The 17826-nt window shown below is 50.0% G+C and overlaps 1 protein-coding gene and 1 long non-coding RNA gene across 3 annotated transcripts in view; one reads left to right on the top strand and one right to left on the bottom strand.

The window, feature by feature from the left end:
• The window catches only part of LOC122545355 (protein spinster homolog 1-like), a 34573-nt gene extending 33412 nt beyond the window's left edge, over positions 1-1161 (bottom strand). The window contains exon 1 of the mRNA XM_087981918.1: positions 854-1161. Coding sequence (XP_087838044.1) covers positions 854-1118 — 265 coding nt within the window. The 5' untranslated portion in view covers positions 1119-1161. The remainder of the gene's footprint in view (positions 1-853) is intronic.
• Positions 1162-1703: 542 nt separating this feature from the next.
• LOC148138239 (uncharacterized) lies at positions 1704-10359 on the top strand. 2 transcript variants are annotated; one of them, XR_015754025.1, is made up of 3 exons: positions 1704-2073; positions 4887-5484; positions 6557-10359. It is a non-coding gene; the product is annotated as an uncharacterized LOC148138239 (long non-coding RNA). The 2 variants fall into 2 exon arrangements; XR_015754024.1 differs by having other exon boundaries at positions 1704-2089.
• Positions 10360-17826: the final 7467 nt, after the last annotated feature.

Here is a 17826-nt window from a genome sequence, read left to right as displayed (position 1 = left end):
ACTGGTGTTACTGGTCTGTACTGGTGTTGTACTGGTCTGTACTGGTGTTGTACTGGTCTGTACTGGTGTTACTGGTCTGTACTGGTGTTGTACTGGTGTTGTACTGGTGTTACTGGTGTTGTACTGGTCTGTACTGGTGTTACTGGTGTTATACTGGTGTTACTGGTGTTGTACTGGTCTGTACTGGTGTTATACTGGTGTTACTGGTGTTGTACTGGTCTGTACTGGTGTTACTGGTGTTATACTGGTGTTATACTGGTCTGTACTGGTGTTACTGGTGTTATACTGGTGTTACTGGTGTTGTACTGGTGTTACTGGTGTTATACTGGTGTTACTGGTGTTATACTGGTCTGTACTGGTGTTACTGGTGTTATACTGGTGTTACTGGTGTTGTACTGGTCTGTACTGGTGTTACTGGTGTTATACTGGTGTTACTGGTGTTATACTGGTCTGTACTGGTGTTACTGGTGTTATACTGGTGTTACTGGTGTTGTACTGGTCTGTACTGGTGTTATATTGGTGTTGTACTGGTCTGTACTGGTGTTACTGGTGTTATACTGGTGTTACTGGTGTTGTACTGGTCTGTACTGGTGTTACTGGTGTTATACTGGTGTTACTGGTGTTGTACTGGTCTGTACTGGTGTTATACTGGTGTTACTGGTGTTGTACTGGTCTGTACTGGTGTTACTGGTGTTATACTGGTCTGTACTGGTGTTATATTGGTGTTATACTGGTCTGTACTGGTCTGTACTGGTGTTATATTGGTGTTGTACTGGTCTGTACTGGTGTTACTGGTGTTATACTGGTCTGTACTGGTGTTGTACTGGTCTGTACTGGTGTTACTGGCGCTGACCTGCCACTGTGAAGCGGTCCATGTAGTTGAGGAGGTTGATGTAACAAAGGACACAGACCGTCAGCACCGCCCTCCGCGGGGACCCGGATGGAGCCGCCCGCCGCGGGGCCCCGGACCCGGACCCGGACCCGGCCCCGGGGACCAGCGCTTCCGCCTCCCCGGGGGACACCGCCGCCGCCGCCGCGGCCTCCTCCTCCTCCCGGGACTCCGGCTCCACACCGTCCGCCGGCGCCAGCAGCGGCCTCGGGGGGTAACGGCTGCTCATCCTCCCGCTTCACGCCGGCACCTTCTCCCCCCCCAACCCCCCACGGGGCGGCCGTCAGCGAGAGAGGAGCCGCTGGGAGGAGCGGCTCACTGCCAGCCCGCAGCGACACCACACGGTGGGAGGACCCGCTGGGAGGACCGGCTCACTGCCAGCCCGCAGCGACACCCCGAGGTGGGAGGACCCGCTGGGAGGACCGGCTCACTGCCAGCCCGCAGCGACACCACACGGTGGGAGGACCCGCTGGGAGGACCGGCTCACTGCCAGCCCGCAGCGACACCCCGAGGTGGGAGGACTCACTGGGAGGACCGGCGCACTGCCAGCCCGCAGCGACACCACACGGTGGGAGGATCCGCTGGGAGGACCGGCGCACTGCCAGCCCGCAGCGACACCCCGAGGTGGGAGGACCCGCTGGGAGGACCGGCTCACTGCCAGCCCGCAGCGACACCACACGGTGGGAGGACCCGCTGGGAGGACCGGCTCACTGCCAGCCCGCAGCGACACCCCGAGGTGGGAGGACTCACTGGGAGGACCGGCGCACTGCCAGCCCGCAGCGACACCACACGGTGGGAGGATCCGCTGGGAGGACCGGCGCACTGCCAGCCCGCAGCGACACCCCGAGGTGGGAGGACCCGCTGGGAGGACCGGCTCACTGCCAGCCCGCAGCGACACCCCGAGGTGGGAGGACCCGCTGGGAGGACCGGCTCACTGCCAGCCCGCAGCGACACACCGAGGTGGGAGGACCCGCTGGGAGGACCGGCTCACTGCCAGCCCGCAGCGACACCACACGGTGGGAGGACCCGCTGGGAGGACCGGCTCACTGCCAGCCCGCAGCGACACCCCGAGGTGGGAGGACTCGCTGGGAGGACCGGCTCACTGCCAGCCCGCAGCGACACCCCGAGGTGGGAGGACCCGCTGGGAGGACCGGCTCACTGCCAGCCCGCAGCGCCACCCCGAGGTGGGAGGACTCATCTGTAAGCTGCCTCTTGAGGTTGCTTTAACTTGTGCAGGGCAAAGTCAGGATAGGTTCGGGATGGGAGGGAAAAAATTTGAAAAGGGACCCGAGGGGCAACTTTTACCTCCAGAGGGTGGTACGTGTGTGGAACCCGCTGCCAGAGGAAGTGGTGGAGGCTGGTACAATTGCAGCATCTAAAGGGCATCTCGATGGGGACAGGAATAGGAAGAGTTTGGGGGGATATGGACCGGGTGCTGGGAAATGGGATAACGGCCAGTTGAGGACATCTGTGGACGCGTCGGGCTGAAGGGTCTGTTTCCGTGCTCGATGAGTGCTCAAGCACGAAAACGTATTCGTGGATGCCCTCACGCGCAGTGACAGAAACGCACAGGGGTCGACACACGCGCACCTCACGCACGTCCCACGAACATGAGCCTCATTCGCAGTAGGGTCAGTCACCGAGGCTCACAAACACACAGGCTGCATGAAGACGCACGCATGTACAGTCACAGGTACACACGTTGATAAACACAAAAACGCACATGTACCGAGCTACACTGTGTCCCCTGGGGTGTCGTGAGGGAAGTGGTTGATCTATTTAGTAAAGTGAAGATCATTGCAAACTAAAGTCGCATTAATTTGTTAAAAATCACACAACACCAGGTTATAGTCCAACAGGTTTAAGTGGAAACACACTAGCTTTCGGAGCGACGCTCCTTCATCAGGTGATTGTGAGCAGGATGAAGGAGCGTTGCTCCGAAAGCTAGTGTGTTTCCACTTAAACCAGTTGGACTATAACCTGGTGTTGTGTTTTTTAACTTTGTACACCCCAGTCCAACACCGGCATCTCCGAAGCATTAATTTGTGTAATTGATCTATGTAATCACTCTGTTCATTTTGTAGAATTCTCCGAAGCAGATTTAAAGTAAACTTGCTGACCTCACCTTTATTCACATTGGTATTGTGATCAGATTAGATTCCCTACGGCGTGAAAACAGGCCCTTCAGCCCAACAGGTCCACCCCGACCCTCCGAAGAGTAACCCACCCAGACCCATTCCCTTTACGGACCCCTGACTAATGCACCGAACACTACGGGCAATCTAGCACAGCCAAGTCTCCCTAAGCTGCATCTTTTGGCCTGTGGGAGGAAACTTGAGAAAACCCACACGGGGAGAATGTGTGAACTCCACAAAGTCGCCCGAGGCTGGAATCAAATCCAGGGCCCTGGCGCGGTGAGGCAGCAGAGCTAACCACTGAGCCACCGTGCCCACTGTGTTGAGTGCATTTACAGTTTACTCACACTGTCTGACACTCTTAGAGTCAGAGAGTCACAGTGATGTCCAGCACAGAAGCAAACCCTTCGGGCCAACCCGTCCGTGCCAACCCAGATATCCCAACCTAATGTAGTCCCACCTGCCAGCACTCGGCCCATATCCCTCCAAACCCTTCCTATTCATGTCCCCATCCAGCTGCCTCTTAAATGTTGCAATTGTACCAGCCTCCACCACTTCCTCTGGCAGCTCATTCCACACACACACCACCCTCTGAGTGAAAAAGTTGTCTCTGAGATTCCTTTTCTATTTTCCCCCTCTCACCCAAAACCTATGCCCCTCTAGTTCTGGACTCCCCCACCCCAGCGGGAAAAGACCTTGTCTATTTACCCTATCCATGTCCCCTTCATGATGTTATAAACCTTGATAAGGTCACCCCCTCAGTCTCCCCTCACCCCAGGGGGAAAAGACCTTGTCTATTTACCCTATCCATGTCCCCCCTCATGATGTTATAAACCTCTATAAGGTCACCCCCTCAGTCTCCCCCACCCCAGGGGGAAAAGACCTTGTCTATTTACCCTATCCATGTCCCCCCCCTCATGATGTTATAAACCTCTATAAGATCACCCCTCAGCCTCCAACACTAAGGAAAACAGCTGAGACTATTCAGACCCTGCCTATAGCTTAAACCTTCTAAACCTGGCAACATCCTTGTAAATCTTTTCTGCACCCTTTCAGATTTCTCAACATCTTTCCGATAGGAAGGAGACCAGAATTGCACGCAATATTCCAACAGTGGCCTAACCAATGTCCTATACAGCCGCAACATGACCTCCCAACTCCTGTACTCAATAATCTGACCAATAAAGGAAAGCATACCAAACGCCTCCTTCACTATCCTATCTACCTGTGACTCCACTTTCAAGGAGCTATGAACCTGCACTCCAAGGTCTCTTTGTTCAGCAACACTCCCCAGGACCTTACCATTAAGTGTATAAGTCCTGCTAAGATTTGCTTTCCCAAAATGCAGCACCTCGCATTTATCTAAATTTAACTTCACCTACAACTCCTCAGTCCATTACATCCCGTTGTAATCTGAGGTAACTTTCTTCACTGTCCACTACACCTTTGGTGTCATCTGCAAACTTACTAACTCTCCCTCCTTTGTTCACATCCAAATCACTTATATAAAGGATGAAAAGTAGAGGACCCAGCACCGATCCTTGTGGCACTCCAATGGTCACAGGCCTCCAGTCTGAAAAACACCCTCCACCACCACCCTCTGTCTTCTACCTTTGAGCCAGTTCTGTATCCAAATGGCTAGTTTTCCCTGCATTCTGTGAGATCTAACCTTGCTAACCAGTCTCCCATGGGGAACCTTGTCGAACGCCTTACTGAAGTCCAAATAGATCACATCTACCGCTCTGCCCTCATCAATCATCTTTGTTACTTCTTCAAAAAACTCAATCAAGTTTATGAGACATGATTTCCCACGCACAAAGCCATGCTGACTATCCCTAATCAGTCCTTGCCCTTTCAAATAGGTGAGGAAGGATATAATTTCAACTGGGACGTCACATCCATCCTAGGACAAGCCAAACAGAGACACGCGCGAGAATTCCTAGAAGCATGACATTCCAGCAGGAACTCTATCAATAAACACGTCGACTTAGATCCCATTTAGCACCCTCTGAGAAAAAGAACAGGAAATGGCATCACCACAGGAAATGACGTCAAAGTCCAAGGAGACTGAAACACATAAATTAAAAAGTGGGCCATCCCCCCAGTGCTACATCTGGGGCTCACCGATGATGTTACCTAGCAGGGTGACAAAACATCTGAAAGCGAGCCTTCCAGCTCAGCGAGCAAACCTACACCCAGAACATCAACCTGAGCCACAAATCTTCTCGAAACTTGCTAACTAAGAATTTGTTTTTAAATTTTCGTTTCTTCCCCTTGAAATACTGCAAAATAAAATGTTGGCTTTCTGTGCGGGAGCGTTTTAAAGAAAGGAATCACATTTCCAAGAATTCCATATTGAGAAATTGCTCCCCCAAGCTCATTCCACACACACCCTCTGAGTGAAAAAGTTGTCTCTGAGATTCCTCTGTAAGTAATCTAGCCAATACCAGATCAACACAGGTGTCCCAGAGCACTGAGGACACGGCAAGAGCGTATTTGAAAGCTCACATCCCACATTCCTTTTCCTTGTTCCCCTAGTGGGTAGATTTCTCCGCTTTATTCCCCAACTCGACTCAATCACCATCTGACTTCAGGTAACCCATTGGTCACCTTCCACAAACGTCATGCAGGATTCACACCCGGAATTGGGCAGTCTGTTGAAACTTCGGTGCAGCATCCAACTCAATCTTAAATCAATGCTGATAAAAATAAGGCCGGGTGCTGGGGTAGGGGAGACTGCTGACATAGCGATCGATGCTTATTACCTGAAAAGGTGGGGAAAAGATTAGATTAGATTCTCTACAGTAGGGCCTTCAGCCCAACAAGTCCACACCGACCCTCCGAGGAGTAACCCACCCAGACCCATTCCCCTACCCTATATTTACCCCTGACTAATGCACCTATCACTACGGGCAATTTAGCATGGCCAATTCACCCTGACCTGCACACCTTTGGACTGTGGGAGGAAACCCAGGGAGAATGTGTAAACGCCACACAGACGTTCACCCGAGGGGGGAATTGAACCCGGGTCTCTGGCGCTGTGAGGCATCAGTGCTAACCACTGAGCCACCGTGCTGCCTGATGTTTCGATATCCAGTTGTGGGAAAAGATCTGTTCCCCCCCGCCCACACAGAACATGGGAGGGCAAACATGGCCAAACTACACCAGAAATACCCAGAATGCCTCAGCAGTGACCAAACAGGCTGATAAGCGAAACCAGACAGCACTCGTAGACAAGGGAATTTAGTGTTCCCAAAAAAACACTAACAATACCCCCTCTTGGGCGACTGACTGTGTAGAGTTTGCACATTCTCCCCGTGTCTGCGTGGGTTTCCTCCGGGTGCTCCGGTTTCCTCCCACAGTCCAAAGATGTGCAGGGTCAGGTGAATTGACCGTGCTAAATTGCCCGCAGTGTTAGGTGTAGGGGAACGGGTCTGGGTGGGCTGTGCTTCGGCCGGTCGGTGTGGACTTGTTGGGCCGAAGGGCCCGTTTCCACACCGTAAGTAATCTAGCCAATACCAGATCAACACAGGCGTCCCAGAGCACTGAGGACAGTCTCGTAACACGGCAATAGCAAAGCCACAGAAAGGGCAGGCAGACTGAGAGGCACCCAGCAAGGACCTCGCTCCCACAGCAGGAACACCTTTAGAGCTTTGACAAAGCGTCAGTTAGACTCGAAACGTCAGCTCTTTTCTCTCCTTACGGATGCTGCCAGACCTGCTGAGACTTTCCAGCATTTTTCTCTTTAGGTTTCGGATTCCAGCATCCACAGTAACTTGCTTTTATTTAATGGAAACACCTCACTGTTTCAAAAGCGACAGTCCTTGCAAAGTGAGCCGGAATCCCCTGGTCCCATTGATACTGTCAGGATTGTTGCATTGTATCGAGAGTCAGGACAAGAATCAGACAACTGTTTTTCAATTACCGTCATTGCAACTGGATTTATTCCATTTCCAAATACATTGTACTTTTCCCCCATTTTAATTAACCTTATCGTACAAGATTCCTTTATCCCCAGCTCAAGGGAGAGAATTCTTAACTACCTGGGGAGACTATTGGGCTGTTTCCACCGAGTCAATTTCTCTTCCGCGATACCGTTCGTCAATTTCACTTTGATCTGTGCTTTGCGATCTCTCATTTTTTGGGGCTAATTTCTCCAACGTCAGTTATCTTTCATGTTGAAATGCCGTGTGAATCCGCTTTTAAACCAGGAAAATTGAGAAGGTGGGGATGGGGGGGGGTGGTGAAGTGGCTTTTCGAAAGAACTAGCAAACACGGAACGGGCCGAATGGCCTCCTGCTGTGTGGGAGAATGTGAGGAAACCTTGCCTGACTCCCGTTGAAACAATCCCCGATAATATTAAGAGGGTGGTCGGATCCCCTTTGAAGATTGAAAACTGAACGCGGGCTCAGTTCAGCCTCTTGGGCGACTGACTGTGTGGAGTTTGCACGTTCTCCCCCCGTATCTGCGTGGGTTTCCTCCGGGTGCTCCGGTTTCCTCCCACAGTCCAAAGATGTGCAGGGTCAGGTGAATTGGCCACGCTCAATTGCCCGCAGTGTTAGGTGGGGGGGGATGTTTCAGTCAGGACAGGGAGCAGAAAAACCAGAATGACCCTCCGGAGAGCAACCCACCCAGACTCATTCCCCTACACCTGACACTACAGACAATTTCGCACGGCCAATTTACCGGACCTGCACATCTTTGGACTGTGGGAGGAAACCCACGCAGACACGGGGAGAATGTGCAAACTCCACACAGGTAGTTGCCCATGGCAGGAATTGAACCTGGGACCCCAGAGCTGTGAGGCCGCAGTGCTAACCACTGAGCCACTGTACTTGGCCCACGTCCCGCTAAACCTTCCTATTGATATATCCATCAAGATATCTTTTAAATGTTCTCATTGTACCAGCCCCCTCCACTTCCTCTGGCAGCTCATCCCATACACGTACCACTCTCTGTGTGAAAAAAGGTACACACTTTAAATCCTTCCTCTCTCACCTTAAATGTACGCACTCTAGTTTTGGGCTCCCCTAACCTGGGGAAAGTACCTTATATACGCCCCTCAGAATTTTATAAGCATCTATAAGGGTAAAGTTTGAGAGGGGAAAGATTTGATAGGGACCTCTGTGGTAACTATAATCACTTAGAGGGTGGTATGTGTAAGGGCCAAGCTGCCAGAGGAAGTGGTGGAGGCCGGTACAGTTACAACATTTAAAAGAGCTCAGGACGTGGGCATGAGTAGGGAGGGTTTAGAGGGATGTGGGCCAAGTGCTGGCAAACGGGGCTAGGTCAGATCAAGATATCCAACCGATGTGGATGAATTGAACTGAAAGATCTGTTTCTGTGCTGAACATCTTTATGAGTTTATAAACACAATACAGAGTCATGGACACACACACACACACAATTGGACACCCAAACACACAGAGGTAGACTCACAGAGATATGCAGCTCTCTCCAAAACAAAGCGTGCACTGTTGGAGGCAGGTTAGGAAGGAAAATGCACAGATATACACATAAACACACACACACATACACACGTGCACACACACACGCACACACACATGTGCACACATAAACACGCAGGCGCACACACACACATAAACACAAACACACACGTGCACACACATGCACACACACATACACACTAAAACAAACACACACGCGCACACATACACATAGACATAAACACACGCATGCACACACACACCTACACACAAACAGACACACGCACACACACATACACACTAAAACAAACACACACGCGCACACATACACATAGACATAAACACACACATGCACACACACACCCACACACAAACAGACACACAAACAGACACACAAACGCACACACATACACACTAAAACAAACACACGCGCGCACACATACACATAGACATAAACGCACACAAACACACACACGTGCACACATATACGCACACACATACACACTAAAACAAACATACATGTGCACACATAAACAAACGCACACAAACACATAGACATAAACCCACACACACAAATACACACAGACACATACACACACACACAGATAGACATAAAGACACACATATTCAGTCAGAGAGAAACACAAAAGCACACACGCGTAGGGAACTAGCATATACCCATCATGTCCCTCGGTATATTGTCAGGCGAAGTGGTGATCTGTTCAATGAAATCAAGTTTCGAACCAAGGCAGATTAATTCATACAATTGATCATGTAATCACTCTTCATCTGTGAAATGTACTGATGTTCATTTGTGAAATGTACTGATGTTCATCTGTGAAATGTACTGATGTTCATTTGTGAAATGTGCTGATGTTCATTTGTGAAATGTACTGATGTTCATCTGTGAAATGTACTGATGTTCATCTGTGAAATGTACTGATGTTCATTTGTGAAATGTGCTGATGTTCATCTGTGAAATGTACTGATGTTCATCTGTGAAATGTACTGATGTTCATTTGTGAAATGTGCTGATGTTCATTTGTAGAATTTTCAGAAGTGCATTGAAAAGAAACTTGTTGACCTCACATTTATTCACATTATACTGCATCTGACATATCTTTGCCCACTCGCTATAAGAGTGTGCTGTGTGTGGGGGTGTTTGTACGTGTGTGTCTGAATACGCGTCCATATGTGCATCTATGTACATAAATATCTCCGTGTGCATCTCTTGTCTCTGTTTCCCTCCGTGTGTGTGTGTGTGTGTGTGTGTGTGTGTCAGCATATTAGTGTGTGTACCATTGCTTGTGTTTATCTCTGTGCCTGCATCTCTGTGCAATGGGGGCTCTGTTATTGTGAGAGTCAAGCCATTGGGAAAAAGGCCTCGCTCTCCGTCTGGCCCTCATGAGTTAAATGTGATACAATACCACCCTCTGCTGGCCTCCCCATGTCATTGCAAAGCACTCGATTTGTTTATTTCCCCTCCCCCCCCCCCCCCCCCCCAAAAGGCTTCACTGCCTGTGAATCTGTCAGGATGCATGGTTGGTTTGTTCTTCATAAAGAAACGTCTTTGGAGACAGAGAGCAATTTTTTAGAGGCTGCATCACCACCTTACTATTAATGTTTTTGTAATTATTTCTCTGCCACATTTAATTGGATTGTAGGTCAGCCCTTCACTTGTTATTCAGCTGTTGACTTGGTCACCTGCAGCTACTTATCATTCGACAATGCACCTCGCCATTCGTATGATCTCTCTGTCCTCGATCTCTCTGCTCATAAACACTGTGCTCAGTGTGTTCCCCTCCCACTTCACCTGATGTAGGGCTAAACCCCGAAAGCTTGTGACTTCAAATAAACCTGTTGGACTATAACCTGGTGTCGTGTGATATCTGAGTTTCTCCACACCAGTCCAACACCAGCACCTCCAATTCATGACCACAGAGACAGCCAAGCCTGCTGCACACAGATACACACACCCTAATGCAGACACGCGCACAGCTACGCATACATAGATGCACACAGATACATGCAGACGCTAACACAGAAATGCAGACACATATACTATACAGGCATACAGGTACATACACACTAATACACACACAAAATAACACACACTGACATAGACATGCAGACACACACTGTACAAACATACGGATACACACACTAATACAGACACAGATATACACGTGAATACAGAGACACTGATACACACACAAACAGATTATTACCTCCAAATACCGACACACTAATTCATGCACACTAATGCATACACACAGAAACACACATGAATATACACAAACCGACACATAAAGATTAATGCAAACACACAAATACACATGTTAATGCAGCCAAACAGATGCATACATATGAATGTGCACGCTAATACAGACACAGACACATGCACACATACGCACGCACATATCCAGACACATACATGTGTGATTGGGAAAAATACTGGGGGCGTAAAATGGGGTGGTTAGCTGTGGAAAACAATGTGGGGACATTGGAGTCCTGCACGTCAAGGGGGAAGAGTATTTGGGGAAGGAGAAACATGAATTTGAGGAGGGCACAAAATGCTTGTTGGGACGCAATCAAGTTGGGTTGCGCAGTATCTGGGTGGGTAAGCGCAAGATTCGGCAGATGCAAAATGTGATGTTCAGGTAAACAAAGGGGAACTGGAACATCAAACATACAACACAGAACATAGAACAGCAGAGCACAGGACAGGCCCTTTGGCTCTCGATGTTCTGCCGACCTTTTATCCTACTCTAAGATCCGACTAACCTACATACCCCTTGTTTTACGATCATCCACGTGCCTATCCAAGAGTCGCTTAAATATCCCTAATGTATCTGACTATATTGCCACTGCTGGTAGTACATTCCACGCACCCAACACTTTTTGTGTAAAGAGCCGACCTCTGACGTCTCCCTGAAACCTCCCTCCAATAATCCTAACATTATGCTCCCCTTGTTAGAGACATTTCTTGACCTGGCATAAAGGTCTCTGACTATCTCTGCTTCTCATCGTCTCGTACACCTCTATCAAACCGCCTCTCATCCTTCTTCACTCCAATGAGAATACCCCTCGCTCCCCCAACCTTTCTGCCCTCCAATCCAGGCAGCATCCCTGTAAATCTCATCTGCATCCTCTGAAAAGCTTCCACGGCCTCCATACAACGCGGCGACCCGGAACGAAACACAATATTCAGAGTGTGGTCTAATCAGGGCTCTATTGAGCTGCAGCATAACCCTTTCAAGTCTTACATTGAATGCCCTGCTAAGGAAAGCCAACACACCATACATCTTCTGAACAACCCTATTAACTCGGTGGCAACTTTGAGGCATCTATGGACTTCGACCCCAAATTCCCTCTATTCCCTCAAGCTGCCAGGAATCCTGCCAGGAATCAGCATCAAAATTCGAACTTCCAAAAGGTTCCTTCGCACTTTTCCAGTTTGAACTCCATCTGCCACTTTTCAGCCCAGTTCCACGTTTTACCAATGATCCGTTGTAACCAGCAACAGCCCTCCACACTCGACCAACCTCCGTGTCCATGGCAAACTCACAAACCCACCCTTCCACTTCCTCATCCAAGGCATTTATAAAAATCACAGAGAGCAAAGGTCCCAGAACCGCTCCCTGCGGAACGCCACTGGTCCCCGATCTTCAGGCTGAATACTTTCCATCTACTACCACCCTCTGTCTTCTATGGGCTAGCCAATTCTGGTTCCAAACAGACAAATGTCCTTGTATCCCATGCCTCATTGCTTCCTGAATGAACCTAAAATGGGGAACCTTATCAAACGCCTCGCTAAAGTCCATTTGCATCACATCGAACTGCTCTACCTTCATCAATGCCCTTGTCACACCCTCAAAGAATTTAATACGTTTTGTGAGGCATGACCTGCCCCCATCACAAAACTATGCTATCTGTAATCAAAATATGATATTCCACGTAACCATAAATCTTCTATTTAAGAATCCTCTCGAATACTTTGCCCACCACAGATATAAGACTGAATGGTGTGTAACTCCCAGGATTATCCCTATTCCCTTTCTTGAACAAGGGAATGACATTTACAACCTCCAAACACTTGGCACTGTTCCAGTGGACAGTGAAGGAGTAAAGATCATTGCCAAAGGTGCAGCAGCCCCTTCTCTCGCTTCCTGTTTTAACCTTGGGTATATCCTGTCTGGGAGAAAGTGAGGTCTGCAGATGCTGGAGATCAGAGCTGAAAAATGTGTTGCTGGAAAAGCGCAGCAGGTCAGGCAGCATCCAAGGAGCAGGAGAATCGACGTTTCGGGCATAAGCCCTTCTTCAGGAATGAGGAAGGTGTGCCAAGCAGGCTAAGATAAAAGGTAGGGAGGTGGGGCGTTGGGAATGCGATAGGTGGAAGGAGGTTAAGGTGAGGGTGATAGGCCGGAGTGGGGTGGGGGCGGAGAGGTCAGGAAGAAGATTGAAGGTCAAGAAGGTGGTGCTGAGTCCGAAGGTTGGGACTGAGACAAGGTGGGGGGAGGGGAAATGAGGAAACTGGGGAAATCTGAGTTCATCCCTTGTGGTTGGAGGGTTCCTAGGCGGAAGATGAGGCGCTCTTCCTCCAACCGTCGTGTTGCTATGATCTGGCGATGGAGGAGGCCCAGGACCTGCATGTCCTTGGTGGAGTGGGAGAGGGAGTTGAAGTGTTGAGCTACGGGGTGGTTGGGTTGGTTGATCCGGGTGTCCCAGAGGTGTTCTCTGAAATGTTCCGCAAGTAGGCGGCCTGTCTCCCCAATATAGAGGAGGCCACATCGGGTGCAGAGGATGCAATAGATGATGTGTGTGGAGGTGCAGGTGAATTTGTGGCAGATATGGAAGTGTCCCTTGGGGCCTTGGAGGGAAGTGAGGGGGGAGGTATGGGCGCAAGTTTTGCAATTCTTGCAGTTGCAGGGGAAGGTGCCGGGAGTGGAGGTTGGGTTGGTGGGGGGTGTGGACCTGACAAGGGAGTCACGGAGGGAGTGGTCTTTACGGAATGCTGATAGGGGTGGGGAGGGAAATATATCCCTGGTGGTGGGGTCTGTCTGGAGGTGGCGGAACCCAATCCCCGTGGCTCAACACTTCAACTCCCCCTACCACCCCACCAAGGACATGCAGGTCCTTGGCCTCCTCCATCGCCAGACCATGGCAACACGACAGTTGGAGGAAGAGCGCCTCATCTTCCACCTGGGAACCCTCCAACCACAAGGGATGAACTCAGATTTCTCCAGTTTCCTCATTTCCCCTCCCCCCACCTTATCTCAGTCCCAACCCTCGGACTCAGCACCGCCTTCCGGACCTGCAATCTTCCTCCCGACCTCTCCGCCCCCACCCCCCTCTCCGGCCTATCACCCTCACCTTAACCTCCTTCCACCTATCGTATTCCCAACGCCCCTCCCCCAAGTCCTTCCTCTATATCCTGTCTGGTCCAGGCGACTTATCTAGCGTTTTGTTTTACAAACCTTTCAGCACATCCTTTTTCTTAACATCAACCTGTTTCCCGCTGTCCTGACAGACATGAACATTCTTGTCACGAGTGAATCGGAACAAGTTCGCTCCACTGCCCCTGATTGGCCGTGCCCTCATTCTGGCTATCCTCTTGTTCCTCACCTAACGGTAGAATGCCTAAGGATGTTCTTTAATCCTACTCGCTAAAGCTTTCTCATGTCCCATTCTAGTTCTCCTCAGTCCATTATTCTGTTCCTTCCCGGTTACATTAGAATCCTCGAGAACCTTGTCTGATCCTTGCCTCCTCGGCCTTCAGTAAATTTCCTTCTTCCTCTTGACTAGATGTTCCATATCACCTGTTCCTTCACCGGACCATCCGGTCCTTGCCTCAGTTGGACAAGCGTGTCCAGCACGTGCTCCCTAAACAACCCTCCCCGACTTAAATACCTCTCAATGCCTATTCATCTCCATGACTACGGTAAAGGTCAGGGAGTTGGTGGTCACTATCACTGAAATGCTCTCTCACCGAGAGATCTGATAACTGGCCTGGTTCATTGCCGAGCAATGGCCTCCCCTCTAGTCGGCCTGTCCACGTATTGGAGGAGAAAGTGAGGTCTGCAGATGCTGGAGATCAGAGCTGAAAATGTGTTGCTGGAAAAGCGCAGCAGGTCAGACAGCATCCAAGGACCAGGAGAATCGACGTTTCGGGCTGTCGGACATTCCTGTCTAACAAAGTTATAAGGGATGAACTGCAGGCTCACTCTGTGTCAATGGGCCTCAGACTCAGAAATGTCTGTTGTTGATGTCATTTCCTCCCAAAGCATTGTAACAAATCAAAAGCATGGTTCACCATCTTCCTAAAAGGCATTTGGGGACAAGTTACAAATTCTGCCCCACCAGGTTCATCCTGTGACTCGATTGGAAAACTTAGCAAAAGCGCTGAGTTACAGATCTAAGGTCAGAGTGAGATCAACGTTGCATTTGACCGAGCGTGGCATGAAAGAGCAGTGGCTGAAGTAGGGGCACCGGGAACCGAGGGCATGAGGTCGTGGGCCTGTGGGCATACACCCACTGGAGTTGTACCTGTCGTAAAAGCCAGATGGATGTTGGAAACCAGTCAGCTGAGCTCCTGGAGATCTCTGTCCCAGTTTATCAGGGAATTGTCCCAAAGACAGTCACGTTCAGCTGATTAATCGATGACCTTCCTCCCATCATTAGCATCTGAGAATCACGAGTGACCTGACAGGAGGATATAAAATTATGCGCGGCATGGATCGGTTTCAAAGTCGAAATCTCGTCGCCAGGGTGGAAATGTCAAATCCTGGGAGGTTTTGGTTTCAGGGGAGAAACTGACATGTGCGAGGCAAATACTCTCCATGCCTGGTACGTGCTGTTACAGGAGGTGGCAGAAGCAATGTTAAAGAGGCATTTGGACAAAGACATGAATAGGCTGAGAATACAGGGATACGGAACACGTGGCAAGTTGAGAATGTTAAAAATCACACAACACCAGGTTATAGTCCAACAGGTTTAATCGGAAGCACTAGCTTTCATCAGATGATAAAAGAGCGTCGCTCCGAAAGCTAGTGCGCTTCCAATTAAACCTGTTGGACTATAACCTGGTGTTGTGTGATTTTTAACTTTGTACACCCCAGTCCAACACCGGCATCTCCGAATCAAGTTTAGAATGCCACGGACATTGTGGACAAGAAGACTTGATCCTGTCTTATATGTTTTCATTAATGTCACGAGTGAGAATGCTCACTGACGCTTGCACAGTGTACCGCACCGTTCACGATACCTCAAACCCTGCAGCAGCAAGACCGCGACAACATCCTGTCATCAGACACCAATTGGCATGTACCGTGCACGCCACGCAATCGCCAGGCGATGATCATCTCCAACGATTTCTCGAAACCAACCCTTGAGAGTCAATAGCATTGCCGTGACTGACGGCAATCCTCCGAGATTTCCATTGCCCAGAAACTCAATCGGCCTCGCCAAGCAACTGCAAGAGAAGGTCGGAATCTAGGAAGGCAATACCTTCTGCGACTCCAAACCTGTCCACCACCGACAAGGTACAAATAAGTGGGATGGAATGCTCTCCACTTCCTTGGAAGAGTACAGCTCCAACAACACACACACGGAACCTGGCACTATTTAGGACGACCTGGCCTGCTTGATTGGAACCACATCAACAGCCATCCACTCTCTCTCCACCGCCAAACCTCAGGAACAGCAAGGTAAAAACAATGACTGCAGATGCTGGAAACCAGATTCTGGACCAGTGGTGCTGGAAGAGCACAGCAATTCAGGCAGCATCCGAGGAGCTTCGAAATCGACGTTTCGGGCAAAAGCCCTTCATCAGGAATACAATTTTATGTGGAGAGATAAGCTAGAGGAGGGTGGGGATGGGGAGAGAGTGGCATAGAGTACAATAGGTCAGTGGGGAAGGAGATGAAGGTGATAGGTCAGGGAGGAGAGGGTGGAGTGGATAGGTGGAAAAGGAGGAACAGCAGTCAGCACAATTAGGTTAGATTACTTACAGTGTGCAAACAGGCCCTTCGGCCCAATAGCTCCACACTGACTCTCCGAAGAGCAACCCACCCAGACCCATTTCCCCCTTCACCTAACACCACGGGCAACTTAGCACCTGACCTGCACGTCTCTGGACTGTGGGAGGAAATGGGAGCACCCGGAGGAAACCCACGCAGACACGGGGGAGAATGTGCAAACTCCACACAGTCAGTCGCCTAAGGCGGGAATTGAACCTGGGTCTCTCGCGCTGTGAGGCAGCAGTGCTGCGCCATCGCGCCGCCCAAGGTTTGAGATGTTCTGCGGAAATTCTCCCACGTAGACAACGTCTGCCAGACAAATGACCACGTAGGAAGACGAAGGCAGCAGATCCATGAGCTCGGATGGATCGCGTTGTCATCCCGACTTGGAAAATCATCACCATTCCCTCCACGTGCCTGGGTGAAAATGCTGGAACACAGCTCTCCCCTGCAACACCCCCACGCTAATGTCGACCCTGGAATGTGCATTGCGTATTCATGGACAGTACCTGGATTGCAGTGCTTCACAAACGTCTTTTGTTTTGTTTTTAAGATTCCCCGACAGCGTGGAAACAGGCCCTTCGGCCAAACCAGTCCACACCGGCCCTCCGAAGAGTAACCCACCCAGACCCGTTTTCCCCTCTGACTAATTCACCGAGCACCACGGGCAATTTCGCATGGCCAATTCACCTGACGCGCACATCTTTGGATTGTGGGAGGAAGCCCACGCAGGCACGGGGAGAAGGTGCAAACTCCACACAGACAGTCACCCAAAGTTGCAATTGAACCTGGGACCCTGGTGCCGAGAGGCAGCAGTGCCAACCACTGTGCCACCCCGCTTTCTGTCGGTCAAACTATGGACGGGAGATCAAGTCTGTGCCCGGCCAACGACACACACACACACACACCTCAAAAGTCAATGAAACCAAATCGAACAACATCTCATCACGATTGTAATTTCCAGCCACCCTCTAGAACCTCTGCTGTGCTCTTGAGGTAAGTGCTCTCGAAGGCCACTCCAGAAAGACAATCCTATACCTCTATATTTCCAAGTAGAACTTTATCAAAACAACGTGCGACGCTTGTTATCCCTCGCCCTTCTACCTCGAGGTGTTGGCCATGATGGATTTCGAAAATGCCTCTCAAGGCGACTTGCTGAGATGCTGTAGAGCGCTTTCAGGATATTTTCATCTCTCTAGAAGAAGTTCACAACTTTAAAAGTCTCTATTAGAAACATGGAAGTCAATGAGAGCCCTTCGACTCTTGTGCAGGCTCTTTCAGTCTGCACCCAGGGTTGGTCTTCTATCTCAACACGCTTTCCCTTGCGCTATTCCCAT

This window comes from Chiloscyllium plagiosum, unplaced genomic scaffold (assembly GCF_037043375.1).
Source record: "Chiloscyllium plagiosum isolate Xiang-an unplaced genomic scaffold, Cpla_swu_hap1 HiC_scaffold_41, whole genome shotgun sequence".
Lineage (NCBI taxonomy): Eukaryota > Metazoa > Chordata > Chondrichthyes > Orectolobiformes > Hemiscylliidae > Chiloscyllium > Chiloscyllium plagiosum.
Note: the sequence above shows the minus strand (reverse complement) of the source record. Positions and strands in the feature narration are given on the sequence as shown.